The following is a 16,632-nucleotide window of genomic DNA, read 5'->3' on the forward strand; positions in this document are numbered from 1 at the left end:
TTTTTGTTCAGTTGGATAATAGTATGTTACATAACGAGCATGGAAAGTGAGTGATATCGTGCGAGTGAAAATCTTGACGATCTCACGAGCAAATGATAGACACTTTCCACTCCAGCGAGTTTGGTACAGTTCCGGGTAATTGTTCACTTTAACTACTTCTGGAATTTTCGCGTTTTTTCTAGCTAGACAGCCTCAGGGCGTCCTCCTAGATCGTTTCCCACCATTCAAACCTTGTGCAAATGAATTTTCCTTACCCTTTAGTTCTACTAAGGCATTGGCGCGACCTTGAAAGACAACAAGAGAGAGAGAGACAGAGAGAAAAAAAGGCATTTGCACAAGGTTTGAATGGTGGGAAACGATCAGCAGGACGCCCTGAGGGTGTCTAGCCAGAAAAAACGCGAAAATTACAGAAGTAGTTAAAGTGAACAATTACTCAATTCCGGCCACGGAATTTTGTCCGTCACTTGTCATTCCATTGACATGAGATGTAAAGCGGCCCTTACGTATTCGTAACTTCATTTTCTGCTATGACAAAACTTGTCATTTTGACGCTGACTGACTTGCATGAAATTTTTGTAGTATTCCGGACACGGAATCTTGCCCAAAACATTTAACTAACAAATATGTGTGAACTGGCCCTTATTGAATATAACCCAACTTTTGACCCGACAATGCCATTTCCCTGCTTTTGTGATGTGACAAGAAAAACATCAAAGTGATTTTTAATAATTGTCATTTACTAATGACACTAACGATTGGTTTATAGTGGCGGCCGGGGAAAATGAGAATGACTTAAATCACTCCGGGCTGTATTCAAATAAAACTGTAATGGTTATCATTATAAAGATTTACGATAGGGCCAAATTTTTGCCTGTCACCACCTGCAAACAAAACCCTTCTTAAATCGTTCCTTCTAAGAACACAGGTATTCAAAGAAATCGGTCCCTGTTGTCGTAAATCTTTATAATGATAACCATTACAGATTTATTTAAATACAGCCCAAAGTAATTTAAGTCATTCCCATTTTCCCCGGTCGCCACTATACATCATTTTTTTTAGAAATGTCTAAAAAATGTTGGCCAAAATTCCGTGTCCAGAATAGTACAATCGCGGCCATCCAAAAGTGAACGATAGCTTGCGAAAATTTCCGTATTTTTCGTTAGATTAAATCAGGCTGTATTCATTGGCGTACGTGCAGCAGGCGTTACTATTTTAATAATAAAAAGTTGTAATAAATAATTTTTAATAAAAATGAGACTGAGAAGTAATTAATACATTATTAAAATGAAAGTAAACTTTAGTAAAGAAACCTTTCCAACACCTATTCGTATTGACCTCTCAAGCCTGTTTTCTTGCCAACGCCTCTTTATATTGAAGATGCAAGTCTTACTGCAATGTAATTCTCTTGGCACAGCAGCCAACGACCAATTTTCTTCTAGCTTTCCAATAGCCCTAGCTGTCTGAATCGCAGTGAGATGTAGCATTTAAAAAAAATAGTTTCAATAATTTTTTAAACGCTAATGTCAAACTTTGACATTTTAGGACGCCTATGATTTAAAGTAAAAATCAAACTATAAAAAAAAACGTTCACTTTTGGATGGCCGCGATAGTACCTACATACTGTCGCGAGCAATAAATTTTGGTCGTCAATGTCATTTCAAAATTTGATTAGATTGTCACAGATTTAAAAAATTTCCTAGCCTAATTATGCCCATGTCAACAAAGTGTCAAAAAAATGAGAAAATAATGACAATTAATGTCATACAACATGATGATAGGTTATGATATTTGGGACTGTTTTACAATGGAGCATTTTCGATTGCGTGAAAGAATGACCTTGACGACTGTACATATTTCAATTCCAAAAGTCAATCATAATAACAGTACCTACTTAAAGCATGAAATACATCAATTTTTTTTAATTGACATGAAAGAGGGCCAAAATTCCGTGACCGCAATTGTACACTATTTTTCCTACGACATTGAAAATGGGGTTTCTTAAAAAATTGAAGTTGAGACCATGTGTCAGTGTCTGATGTTGATATTGAATGTTAGAATTGAAAGCAAGGAATCGATTATTTCCTGTTCTGTTCTAACGTTTGATGACGTTGAATCAGCAACCGCATTTAAAATTTTATCTGCAATTTACATTTTATTGGTAACTGATTCGTCAATATATTCTTCGAGATTTCCATCCAGCGCGTCAACAAGAATGGTAGTCAAGAACCGGCGAAAATTGTTTGTAGGAAAACTCGTACCTGTCCCTGGATTTAGGTGGTAATAGGTTGAGAGAATTATTTTTGCGGCCTCAAGTACTTCTAGTGGTGTACAGTCATGTTCAAATAAATCTGGGACAACTGTTGTAAAGTTCTCCCAGAGCTGCAGCGGTTTTATGACAGGGCAATAATAATTGTTACGCCTGTTGAGATGCCGATAAGCGACATAAACAGACCCTGTCAATCATCATTTTCGTTCTATACCTGTCAGTTTACAGGGTAGTACTTGGACGAATTTACGATTAGGGGTTCTACTTGCGGTTTAAACCTATTGTCGGTGTTGTTAACTTTTGTACAATGGTACCCTGCCATAAAACCGCTGCAGCTCTGGGAGAACTATAACTTAACTCCCAATTTCACTTGTTCATATAAATCTGGGATAACTTTTTTTTTGGTTTTAAATGTGACTTCAAGCAGTTAATTAATTAACATTTTATTAAAAAAAAATATTTTGGCTAAATTTAACAATCCAATGGCTGTTATTTTATGATTGATGATAGGTTATGATATTTACGACTGTTTTACAATGGAGCATTTTCGATTGCGTCAAAGAATGACCTTAACGATCAAAATGTATTGCTCGCGACTGTACGTTACGATGTTTTATTAATAAATTTGAAAAAAAAAATCAAGCGCGCCGTGGAAAACAATGACAATGTCAAAGGCTCAAAGGGATAAATGTCATTTAAGTATTTAGGTCGTACTTTCATTCGTATTTTGACAAATTGGTTTTGCTGTTTATTAATTGATTGTGCAATGGATAACAATCAACTGAAAGACTTGCTGCAAGTGTTTTTCGAATGTAATAAAAATCGCAATCAAGGGATACGTCTTTACCCCAATCGTTTTCCTAACAGGGAAGTTCTATAGTTGACTCAAGTTGCAAAGAACCACTTGTCATTTGCAGCAGCGTTTTTTCAATATTTTTAAACCAAATAAAGGCACAAAAAGGCCAGAAAATCATAGTTTGAATTGAGTATTTTGCATATAAGTACAGTTTTAAAGTAATTTCAAATGACTAATACAATATAAGTGCTGTTGCAAATGCAAAATGGTTTTTTGCAACTTGAGTTAACTTTAGAACCTTTGACACTGTTATTGTTTTCCACGGCGCGCTTGATTTTTTTCAAATTCATTAATAAAACATCGTAAGGTAATAATTTTTTTATTTATTTTCCTGAATTTGTATTATTGCACAAAAGTCAACGTGTTAGACACTTAGACATCATTTAAATCAGAAAAAAATTCTCTAGTAAGAGCTGTCTTTTAATTTGTCGGTGGATAAAATGACAATTTACAGTCGAGCTTTCACATCAATATAGTTGCTTTTATCTGATGATCGCAGATATTTTTATGGAAATAGAGCACGGTCAAGTTACCGTATTTCTGTTGTGAAAATTTTAGAAATTATTCGGAAGCAATTGTTCACTAAGGACCTATGTACAGTTAATTTCAAAATTATAGAGTACACCTCAAAAATCAAGAAGTCGATTAATTACAGTTTTTTCCCCATGTGAAGATGCCTTTTTGAAATTTGAACGTCATATTTTTCATATAGGTTAGGTAAGTTTGACAACATAAATTATCCCCCCCATCGATCACCCTTCTAAATTGTAAAGAATGAACACTTTCGCCTTTTCGGTTAAATCAGGCATTTTGTTTGTCAAAAGTGACATTGACAAAAAATGTAAATGCATTTCACACTGTAGGTAAACTCTGTCCACTCATACGGGGCACTGACCTCTATAACATGGACCGAGGATGCTATGTTTCAAAAGTGAAGCAAAAAAGTCGGCCATATTGCTAGTCTCAGTTTTTAGTAACTTTCTTTTTGTCCAGTTGTTAACTGAATTCTCTCCTGCGTTTCACCGGAGTTCACTGACGTTTGACGTTGACACCTGTGGTTGACACTGACTGTTGACTAGTTAATAGATATATGGTGTTGTGCTCGTTGTTGGGCATAGATAAAAGACGTTGTTGGGAACGAGTTAAATATAACCTAACTTTTACAGTTTTCCACGCCAGTAACCGATATAATTGTTAAGATTCATGTATAAACATTTTTCGTTATACATTAGATTGTTACCTATTACATTTTAGTTGTAAATAATTTATCAAGATCGTCCACCGTAAGAGAGGGGATTATAAAGGTATCGAGAAAAATTCACCATGAAAATAAAAACCTTGTAGAGAAGATGAAAAGTCAAATTCAAAAGGAAAAAGCAAAGCGAAGACTATTGGAAAAAGAATACAGACGTATTAAAAAGAAAATCAGGAGTATCACTTTAAAATGTAAAGAATGAAATTATCCTAGCCTTGCAACCCTAGTACAAATTTTATTGGATACAGTTATACACCATTTTGAAGTTGTGTCCACTGTATGGGTTGGAAAATTATTATTTTTTTTCATATTTTTGAAGTTGGCATAAAAACTGAATGTAAAATTTATCGTTGCCACTCCATATAAAAATTTTCAAAATAATAAATAAACAGAACATTGGAAAGGAACAAACTTGTAATTTAAACAGAGGGAGTAACAATATTAACAAAATAAAGATTCTTACAATGAACATTAATTACTGATTACTAAATATTACAAGTCGTGACAATTTTTTCCTAATTAAGCTTTTGTGAAGCTGCTCACTTTCTTAGCAGCTTCATGATGGAGCCGTATTTTTAAATAACTTCCACAAATTTCCGTGCATGTGACTACGATACCGATACGATATCAGCGATGTCACTAAATCTGCCGCCAACAGCATTTTGGTGTAAAACTAAAAGTTTCCAGTGTGGGACTACAAAGATGGCCGACTTTTTTGCTTCACTTTTGCTGTGGCAGGGAGTACTGTACACGCAGTCCATGTTATAGAGGTCAGTGATACGGGGTGATCAATAAGGACTGTTTAAGTTGGTAACACTGAATCGTATTTTAAATCGTATAACAGGAGTAACTTCCGGTTGTTGGTGGCTTGTCGTTGTTAATGCTATACCTATATCAGATATTTGTCAAATAAATCAACAAAACATATCCAGTTACAGTGTTATAAATAAAAATTTTCTTAATTGTATTGCCAACTTAAACAGTCATTCTTGATCACCCGGTAGATTGATTGACATAAATGTTACTAAAAATGTTCACTCAACGCTACAACAAATAGATCCGGCGCGAAATTTAAAAAAGGAAAGTGGAAAGTGCAAGTTTAGGTACACATGAAGTTTTATTATTATTCTGCATGTTTGCACTTAGGAAAGAAGAAAGAAAACTTCAGTACAGTAGGAGTAATGTATTAGGTTTTATTTCACGAGTAATAATGTCCCCGACGGAATAAAAAATGCAACCCACAATACATTTTCGATTTTCCGAAAAAGCTGGCTATTGAAATAAAAATATCCAGCTTTTTTCGGAAATAGCTAAACACAAGCAAGAGATGTTTGTAATGTCACTTAAAGTGTTCATAATGCTAGATTCTTGAGGCACGCACTCACTTCACAAATTTAAAAAAATCAACAAAAAATTGCAACGGAACAGATCAAAACAGCAACACGATCAAAACGAATAACTTTTAAAACCAGAGAATCGCAAAACAAAGCTCTAAAGATGAAAAATCGCAAATCTAAATGCTTAAACCACTTGACAGAACTGACAATTTCAAATCTGAAATGTCATATAATTTATTTTTCGCGTGGGTTTTATAACAACCAATGAGAATCAGTGGCGCGAATGCTTCAAGATATTACCAACACAATCTTTGATACCTTCTTAATATTTTAATGTTATTGTTTGGGGATTTTCTTATCTAAGGATATTTAAAAAAATGCATTCTATTAGTGGACGTAGTCTACGTAATACGGGGTGATCAAGAAGGACTGTTTAAGTTGGTAACACTGGATCGTATTTTAAATCGTATAACAGAGTAACTTCCGGTTGTTGGTGGCTTGTCGTTATTAATGATATACCTATATCAGATATTTGTCAAATAAACCAACAAAACATATCTAGTTGCAGTGTTATAAATAACCGAATTCAAAAATTTTCTTAATTGTACTACCAACTTAAACAGTCCTTCTTGATCACCCCGTAGTTTGTTTGGGTGCGTATGGGTGTGTGCACATCAAGTTGCTCTGCTGATTTTTTTTTGGACAATTGAAAGAATCATCAGGTGGAGGGTGGAGGGTGATTTAAAAACATGTTGCAACTAAAAGAATTTTTTCGAAACATAATAAAGTTGTCAGATACAAGGACTAAAAAGTGTATTGAACATGGTTGCCTTTGATTTATTAATTTTTACTTTAATAAATTCTGCAGCAAAATTCTAGGTATTTCACATGCTTATTTACAAATTAACAATAAATACCTTATCTACGAACATTCCAAAACTAGATCCTTCAGCCATCACATAATTTAATATAAGAACTGAGAAGTAATATCTATTGTACATGAAATACAAAATAATTACCTAAATATTCAAAAAATTATTAAGTATCATCTGTTCAAAACCTAAGAATATAACAAAATACTTATCACAACCTACTAACACTAGTTCCATTCGTCATGTTATCTCGTATTGTTGTTGAGTCTGTCCGTTCCTGTGGCGGACTCACCCTGTTTGGCATCAATATTTCTCGGAACAATTTTCTGAAAGGTGCCTCAACCAGTAAATAGAGTCCAAGTGCTGTCAAGAAAGACATCATAATATCCGACATAGACAAACTAAACTGGAAACAAAATAATATAATATAATTTAATAAAAGTGTTTATAAATCTCTACCAAATCAAAATATGAAAATTGTCGTGGGTTCAAAAATTTAGAAGCGGCTCTTAACTGAAATTGCATATGCGTAAGATATGCACCGTACACTAATTTGCTGAGTGGAATCCATGGCGACCAAGTCAATATTTTTGCTAAAACAGCTGCATGCCCATAACTACATACGTAAATAATTCCCACACTTCCAAGAGCAAACGCTGCTCTGTTTAGTCCTGCATAAACGGCAGACTCCAACGAATTATATTTGTGATATGGATCGTAAAAGACGGCACTTCCAACAAGACAAGTGAGAATCATTAATGCCGATATTAGAAGAAGCAAATAAGATCTAAACTGTAACAAAATATACATCAATTCTTTTAGACAAATCTTAAAATAAATGTATGCGTACCCTGGACATGTGGCTTTCTTTGCCTTTTAGTTTGTAATATATGTAACCGGCAAACATTCCAATGAAGTATGGTGTAGCCCTAGTGTGGGATTTGATGTAAGTAAGAAGAAAATCTGGATGAATCTTGGGTCCCGTCAAAAATTCGGGATAAAAATGTAGTAAGGCCGGACGCTCATATATTATCGTTAAGGCAAAAGGAATCACAATGGAGATCATCGTGAGAAGCAACAACACATATAGCCCAACTTTATTCTTCTTTTGTAACAACAAACACACTCCGATTGCGATTATAAAGTAATGAAAATCACAGGGTAAGTACCATGAGTGAACCATGCACTGAAAAATATAGACAGTAGCTATGTTGTAAACATCTTCCTAGTTAGTGCAGCAAGTTCTGTTACGAGTATACTCCGTTTCTGAGTTCGATGCCGGTAAGTCGTAAAACCCGGTTGTCATTAATCAATAATAATCACGCACATACAAATTTCTTTTGTCGGGAAGATACTGCGCTCGGCTCACGTTAACAAATTGGGCATCCTCGTTGTGAAAGCTGTGTGCGGGCGTAAGGGTGAGAAAACATGATGTTTGGAAGATGCCAGGTAAGGGATAGTACTTTAGAACAGGAAATCCAAAAAGTTGAATTGTAACATTTTAAATACCAGTAGACTGGTCGAGGCGGCTGATAATTAATTATTCATGAAATGTTTTGGACGCACTGGAATCTGTCAGCGCTACAGTTTTATGGCTTAGCGGCAATCAGGTTCAGAAACAGAGTATACAGAATGTATCTGAAATACGTGTGTTAATTTCAACCAGTGAAAGAACTCGCCAATTTATGAAACTTCTCTAACATTTTATAAAATTCGTAAAAGTATTCCAAATTTTTTTGCCCCCCAATTTTTACCTAGTTTTGTGTGATTAATTTTTTGTAACTTTTGTAACTTTTTGACAAGGCTCCGTTTCTATCACAACAGAAAATTTTCATCTTTACAGAGCAAGTCACATAAGGCTTATTTAATAATAATAATATAATAATAATAGACTCATAAAATAAATAAATAAATAAATTCTGGATTTAGGGAACACATTGGTAGTTGAAATTCAAAAAGATACCTACCTATATTATTATACTCATGTCATATCGTGAGGAAATTCCTTAGCATTGACACAGAACATAATACACAATAAAGTCAAAATGCGGAGGCGAGACGCCGGTAATTATGTTGATAAGCACTGGACTTTATTTCCCAAAAAAACAAAGATAATACATAACAAAATAAAAAAGTATCCTATTAAAAGGTGAGAAATAGGAGGCGGAGTCTAGCTGTAGCTACTCCACTCAATCTCCATAATAAAAAGAAAAGGAAAAATAGACTATATATGTACATAATTATACTTATCTACTAAGTTATTTGAAAGACATAATATTAAGGAAGAAAAAGAAAGTGCAAGTTAAATTCAGATAACAATTAGAGGCCACGACATGTGGATAATAAAATTAAGCAGATGAATGTAAATTACTGATTAAGAGTAGAATTTATTTTGTACGCAACCAAAAATACTAATGACGCTGACTACTTGATACCGTTTATAAAGTGATTTAATTTAGTAATCATATCAACCTATAGTTGAATTTTTTTAATAAACAATTGTCAAAACGCTGTCTTGTTGGTATGAGCCAAATTGTGATTTTCTTGATAATACGATTGGTCACATTGAGTGTCAACATTTTTTTTATGTAACTGAGCCTGCGCTCTAACGAGCGAGAGTTTATTTCAAATTCGAAAAGGTTTCTCCTGATTTCTCATTAAATTTGTTTTGAAAATGAATTCACGGAAGAAAGGTACGGGAAGTGAAGTGAACATAACCTTAACCATGATTTGGTGTCAAATTGTTATACAGCTGGTCCATATGTCCAAATTTTAGGGTGGTACAGTGTGGTTTTTTACTAAATTTTGACACTGACAATTGTTTATTAAAAAAATTTCACTATATGTAATTTGGCTAAAAATGTCAAAATTACAGTTGATGAATTTAATTTTTGATATCATTAATCAGAACAGGATAACGTCATTTTGACATTTTTAGCCAAATTGCATACCTACGTTGATTACTAAATTAAATCACATTATAAACGGTATCAAGTGGTCAGCGTCATTAGTATTTTTGGTTGCCTACAAAATCAATTCAGAAATAAGTCTTACCTGACCTACCCTGTAGAGAAAACTTTAAAGAATTAGCGAGTTCTTTCTCTCGTTAAAATTAACACACGTATTTCAGATACACCCTGTATATTCTTTTATTCATGGTTCATGGTATATATAGGACCTTAAAATGTTAAAACTCTCAACGAAACCATTTTTCTTCGAAAAAAATGTTCTTTAAACGTCCGATTAGATTCATGAAATGATTCTTTTTTAATTTTCAAGAACTCTAATCTTTAAATTTCGTTTTAATTTCAAACCACATAAATACAAAAAAAAACATGTTTTTCATATTTTAATGTAAGATCTCATATTAGAAACTCAGTGAGAATGGTTTTATGTGCCGTGCAACAAACTGACTAGATAAAATAAATACAAGTGTAAAAGAAATTCTGTGGGATTTAACATTGACTCATTAATCATTATACGAGTACAGTCACGGCCACGGAATTTCGTCAGTCGTTGTCATTCAACTGACATTAGCTGTAAGACAGGTTTTATATATTTCTAACCCCACATTGGAATTTTTGACATGGATGCCTGTTTGTGTTTTATTGTGCGTGACAGAATTTCTGTCACAAAAAATTTGAATGTCAGTCATAACTCATAATGACAATAAAGCTTAGGCTACACAAAATTTTTCGAATTGACAGTAAAATAACTGACGACATTCCGTGGCCGTAACTGCAGATTTACGTACCAACCACAGCGATAAAATTGTTATTTCAATCTTAACGCTATTTTTTGCCAATTTAAAGATTATTTCTATTTATTAATGACAATGGACCAAATCATACGGTCCATCATCCTTTCATTAAAGTTAAAGAATGTCGTTAAATTGCTTTGTCTCTGTCTAACATAGTGCTTGGTATATCTATACTCTCACTTTGTGTAATCAGTTATTTAGCTAATGAAATGCTTAACGAATGGGAAATCATACGGCCCATTATCATCAATTCTTTCACTTTATAATTATTTGATAATACTTATAGGTAATAGTTTATCCTACTGTGTGACATTTTATTGCTGAATCATGTTATAAAACCATTTTTGCATCAAAAATCCTTGATACGATAAAAACTGCATTATGTATGATTTTCTCCTTTTCCTATCGCTTGCTATAAAATTATCTCAGTTATATCCACTTACCATGTGATCAGCGTTAACGTAATTACTGATGTATAAAATGTTGGTCCACCAATTATCTTTACAGTCCTGTGAATCTTGGCCTGCCACAACTTTCCACATCGGTCCGGATCCGGTGTAATTAAAGAGTGTAGCATAATAAAATATAACAAAAGCGTAGATGGGAGTCAATCTAAAATCAGATGTGATTAAATAAGAAAATCCTTGAACTAGTGAGAGGAAAAATTTATTCACACTTGAACAACTGCATTACATTTTACATGATTCCAAAATAAAAAGTAAGAAGAGATACTTATAGTTCTTCTTGAAGTAATAATTCTCACATCTAAAACATTTTTGAGGAAAAAAATGTCGTACTAGTTCAAAAGTGAATAATAGCTACCAAAGTAATTATACGTTTTCTGTCTTCCTGTTATAGACAAATACGTTTGAGCAATTGCACTGTTACAAATTTACATATTAAAATTTTAATTTTTATTCAGTGTTGTTGATTTAAATTAATATTTAATTGAAAGTCCTTGTGTTTATAAAATCTATAATAATGATTAAATACGAAAACATGTAATGTTATAAGTAATTATTGTGCACATGGCAAGTTATATTGAAACCAATCAATGTTATTAAGTGGGTACTACTAAATTCGTTTAGGTACATTATTCATTGTAGATTTTAATTGATATTATTTTAAGTACCTAGATTAAGCTAAAATTTTAACCTGTAAAACGGAAAAAAATGTTTTTTCAGTTAAGGGTACATAAAACCAGGTGGCAAGATAATAAAATCTCTATTACGTGTCATTTTTCACTGATAAATTTAACGATATACAACATAATAGGTACACTTAAGAAAACAGTATTTTGGTAAAAATTAAAGATATTTTTTTTAATGTAAGGAAATGCTTATTTTTGTTACACACAGGTGCTTAACCAATTAACCAATTCTTAATATTTCAACAACTTTTGTAGTGAAAGACATATTTAAAATGGTGTTCAACAATAATTTTTGTTTAAAATCAATAAATAGTACTTTTATATCAAGTTTCACTTGTCATGTTTTGCACAAAAATCACAAAACTGATCTGGCAACCAAGCCATTAGTTAGGTAAATATGTAATTGCATTTAGTTTCCTGACTATGAATTTACTTTGACTTATTGTTTAATGTCAGTTTAAGGTACCAATAATTCCTAGTTCTCTTAGTACTTGAAGATTAAAAATGATATTAGTAAAGTCTACTAAAGTCTAAAGTTTATACTTTTTAACGTTGAACGGCCATCTTGCTATTTTTGATTTTGACATCATTCTGCTATCCATGGGCGACTCGTGTTACACTACAATGGCACCGGTTAAATATTGGGTAATAATTACATTATTTCGCTTTTTTTAGAGGCTTTTTTTTTCATAGGAATAATTTAATTATTCAATATTTCGTTAATTATTGATAAATAAATCGTGAGAAATGCTTCAAATGACCTTAAATTTTACTCGGTTGAGTCGCAAAGTCCGGTTTCTATAGAGATACACAAAGGCGCGATTTTCGACAGCTTGAAGATAAAAGGTTTTTATTCGCAATCATTATTGTAATATGCCTATTGTTAACTTGCATGAGGTTGGAAAGTACGTCATTGCTGTCTGAAAAAGATTCCTCTTGGTTGGAAACTGAACACTTGCATGTCTTGGTCGGAAAATGACATTTTTGACAATTTTCCAAAATGTCAATGTCAAATGTCGGTACAACCTTTACAAGAGTTTAATTTCTATTATTTTAAGATTCTGAATGGGACATGTTGTCAGACAAAGAGAAACACACGTTTAAATTTCCAACCGAATATATGTATGTATATGTATATTGTTTAATTTGCCAAACATAACCTCAAAAATATTCAAAATTCAAAAACTATTCAAGATCATCCTCAATTTAATAAAATAAAAAGTGATGACTGCGAATAAAATAGTTCGGTGCAAGTTTCATTCCAGCATGGCGATCTGACTAACCTCGAAGTTACGCCTCTCAGTCATTTAACATGATCGTTCTGCTGTAAGGAAACGTTTTCCACCTTGCATGTAACGTACTAAGTATTTTATATGTTAGTCGTTCTGATGACAATTTCGCGTTTGATAGTGGACAGTATGCGCTTATTCAAGAAAATTAAAACAAAACAAAATATTAAACGTCAACTTTGCCAAACTAATATTTCAGAAGTATCGCCAACTTATCACAAATAGTCACAACCTTTTATAGTCGTCGTGTATAGAGATATTTTCATATTTGATGGCGGAAACAAAAGACTGAGAAATGTCACAAATTTGTATTGTCAGTGTCAAATTTCTCAAAGACGTTCGTGATTTCGATAGAAATGCCGCAAATTGGCAATAAGAAAGTTATTCATCGTCGAACTAGAGAAATAATTTGTAATACGTTTTATTATATGAGAATAACTTTTCCTTTAGAACCACTGACAAAAATTGGTTTCCTTAGAATTTATTTTTTCAGTCTATTTAGCGAAAATTTAAATTTACCTAGACATTCCTTTTTGCGGCGTTTATGAGAAATTTGACACTGACAATACAATTTTGTGACATTTCTCAGTCTTTTGTTTCCGCCACCAAATATGAAAATACCTCTACCTATCTTTCACTAGAAACATTTTTTAGGAATATGTATTTCTGTACAGAAAAAAATGATTTTACATGAAACTTATTACAGAGAGAACTTTTCTATCTTATCTGGTCCAAAAGAGTTAGAAGGGGGCATTGTATGTACAGTTGGTTGCAAAAAAAATGGAAGCTGTCAGAATAAAATTGACACATTTTTACAATTTTACCATAGTGTGAAACCTTCTTACGAGAGATAGGTTAGAATTATGATCAAAATCCAATTACATTAAAAAAAAATATTTGACAGGTATTGTCAAGTAAACAATTAACTGACAAATGAACAAACAAATTTTCTTCAAAATGTCAACAATTCATTGAATTGTCAAGGATTTTTTTGAAAATTGTTCAAAACAATGGACCCAATATCATATTTTAATAAAGCACCCACCATTTTTTTTTATTGAAGTAATTTTATGTAAATACATCTTTCATTTCATTAATTTCGATCATAATAAGCACACTTTTTATTGTGTCAAAGAGTGACATTAACAACCACAATTTAATGTTTGCCACTGTACAGTGGCGAGCACGGAATTTCGCACACACTGGACATTTTACTGACATAAATTTATTAAAATGAGATACTGGCGGCATTTTCGTGACAGTTTAGGTGAAACATCAGTCCTCAGTCATGATCACATATGTCATGATTGATTATAATGGCAATAAAGCTTAGACTAAAGAGTTTTTTTAATGACATACAAATTGGTGTGAGAAATTCCGTGCTCCAAACTGTACCTAGCATGAAAGAACAACATGGTCTGTAGTACGATCTTTTTGTCAGTTGTTATGACAGTTTCTCATATTGTTTATACGAAATAATAAAACCAATAATATAAAAATGTGTCATTATTTAATGTTAGAATATTTTTAAAAATTTTCATAGCATATTTCCCGCATCTGTCTGTCTATTGGTGTCTAGATTCGTAAATAGCTGATTCGGGTGTTCATTTAAATTTCCGGTCAAAGTTGGCGTTGAAGAGTCGATTGTGGACGCACCATTTGTGTAAAAACGTAAGATTTAAACAGCTGATCCGTAAACCATAATCCGTAGTGCGTTCACAATCCACTTTTCAACTCCAACTTTGACCGAAAATTTAATGAACACCCGACATAAAAGTAACTCGCGGCTTTACTTCAGAGCTGATTTAAATTATTAAAATTAGTTCAGAATTTTGAATTTATCAGACAGTTAAACTTATGGGTCCATTAAATTCGTTCAGAAACCTGACCTTAATTATATAAATCCTTGAATAAGTAAACAATCAACACAAGACAACAACGATCATCGTAAGTTAATTATCACTGGATAATCAATTTAAAAATTCTAGGCGCAATTACATTTTTTTTCGCAATGATTAAGTACATACCTTATGTATCGCATCAAGATAATAAATCCGGGTTGAATTTTTTTCTTGTCGAACTGATTGAGCAAACCGTAAGTAACTAATAAACCACCCAAAACAAAGAACGTGTCAACGAATAAATCTCCATGAAATAAAAAGGGCGCAAGTTTTGATCTGTATTGCTGCAATAAACTTAATTATACTTGAGGGCAACATGTCAAAAAAACTTACTTTTTCCACATAGTCAAAATTCAACAACGGTGCCGCCACGAACGTACCGAAACGGTGATCTACGATTATGCAAAATATGCAAATGGTTCTGATTCCATATAAAATATTCATTGCCCCATTTGATTCGTCAATTCTTGTCAAATCATTGAAATTTTTTCTTGCAGAAAATGTCAGAAAAAGCCGCTGCAAAAGGGATTCTGGACATGTGTTAAGAAAGATAACAGATATACAAAGTATTCTTACTTTTGACAGGCTTCTCATCATTTTTCTCTTCTGTGTTATACTCATAAATTGTCGCCCCGACCAACAGCAAAACAAGAATCAAAATAAGTGAACTAAGATTTTCAAGAATTAGTTTAGAATTTGACGGATGGATAATTTTACCAAAAAGATATATCAGCAGCAGTGAAACTTTCTTTATCTCGTTTTGTGTGACAAGTCAATTCCGACACTCGCGTGTCGTATGTAACATTGTCTTGCTTAAGAGGTAAATCTAATTCATTTACATAAGATCTGAGGAAAGTCTCTAAATCTTGTGTAGAGCACGACGCGGGGATGCACCATCCCACTTGTATCACATTTCTAGCTTGTTGAGATACGTCTTTGTACGGCTGGAATTCTGTTTAATTTAAAACTATCAAAAATTTAACTACTTACGTAGATTTTGTCGACGATGTGCTCGTTAGGGTGATGGTAGAGCGAGATCGAATCTCGATTTTGCTTCGGTTTTGGAACGTTGGCAGTGAAGCGAATTAAACAATATTTTGTAAGAAACGGTGCTTCCGTCATTAAACACTGTTCAAAATGGCCCATTTGAAAAACACTACCCCGGAGTACACCCGCAGGTGATTTTGCCGTAGCGTCCCACACTACAAGGATTTTTAACGTAACGATGTGATGAGGATTTTCACTTAACTTACTTTCGTATGCCCATAGAGTAAAATTGTCTAAATTTTTTATATAAATTTCACTTTCCTTCTTGCAAGTTGTGTCGTTGGCGTCCAACACAGCCACCGGCAACGGAGGGAAAATTGATTTTTCCAAAATACCACTTGCCCCAATTATTGTTATTAAGGCACTTGCGAAAAGCAAAATCGTGTGTCGCATATTATTGGCAACTATATTTGAAAGTATTTTTCATTCACTTGTGTTAACTTCAAGAATATGAATGCGTAAGGAAATAAGAGCAAAAAGCTTTTATAACTTTTACATTATGCGCAGTGTAGGCTTGTCCTTCATGCCGACACTCTTTAAATTATTACTTATTTAGTTAAGACTCACCAATTAATAATATTTTTCAAATTAATTATTTACTTTAACATCCAGTAATGAAGTCATTTACGTAAATCTGTTACCCCATTCACCCCATTCGACTATGTACCATAAATACTGATATTACAGTTTTTTTTATAAACACTTGCTATACATATGTAGTATTTGCACGTACAATTAATAAGCAATTTAAAACAGTGACGGAGTTAGGGGGAGCAACTAGTTAGGTCATCAAGAACGCCACACATGCTAAAAAGTGGTAAAATATTTTCAAAAAAACCAGTTGAAATAAAATTGCTTATTATAAAATTATTTTTAAAATATGATATAAAATAGTAGTT

General features: G+C 33.0%; 1 protein-coding gene and 1 long non-coding RNA gene across 2 annotated transcripts; one reads left to right on the forward strand and one right to left on the reverse strand.

Moving 5' to 3' along the window:
• Positions 1-4,016: 4,016 nt before the first annotated feature.
• Positions 4,017-4,846, forward strand: LOC138124816 (uncharacterized). Its single transcript, XR_011157282.1, has 2 exons — positions 4,017-4,327; positions 4,377-4,846. It is a non-coding gene; the product is annotated as an uncharacterized lncRNA (long non-coding RNA).
• A 1,620-nt stretch (positions 4,847-6,466) lies between these two features.
• LOC138124125 (nose resistant to fluoxetine protein 6-like) lies at positions 6,467-16,202 on the reverse strand. Its single transcript, XM_069039072.1, has 10 exons — positions 15,940-16,202; positions 15,677-15,888; positions 15,404-15,630; positions 15,263-15,354; positions 15,020-15,216; positions 14,813-14,970; positions 10,790-10,958; positions 7,437-7,772; positions 7,046-7,378; positions 6,467-6,992 (listed from the first exon to the last, which is right to left on the reverse strand). Exons 1-10 carry the CDS (start codon positions 16,124-16,126, stop codon positions 6,798-6,800), a joined length of 2,106 nt encoding a protein of 701 aa, XP_068895173.1. The 5' UTR covers positions 16,127-16,202; the 3' UTR covers positions 6,467-6,797.
• Between the last annotated feature and the right edge of the window lie 430 nt (positions 16,203-16,632).

Source organism: Tenebrio molitor, chromosome 2 (assembly GCF_963966145.1).
Source record: "Tenebrio molitor chromosome 2, icTenMoli1.1, whole genome shotgun sequence".
NCBI classification, from domain to species: domain Eukaryota; kingdom Metazoa; phylum Arthropoda; class Insecta; order Coleoptera; family Tenebrionidae; genus Tenebrio; species Tenebrio molitor.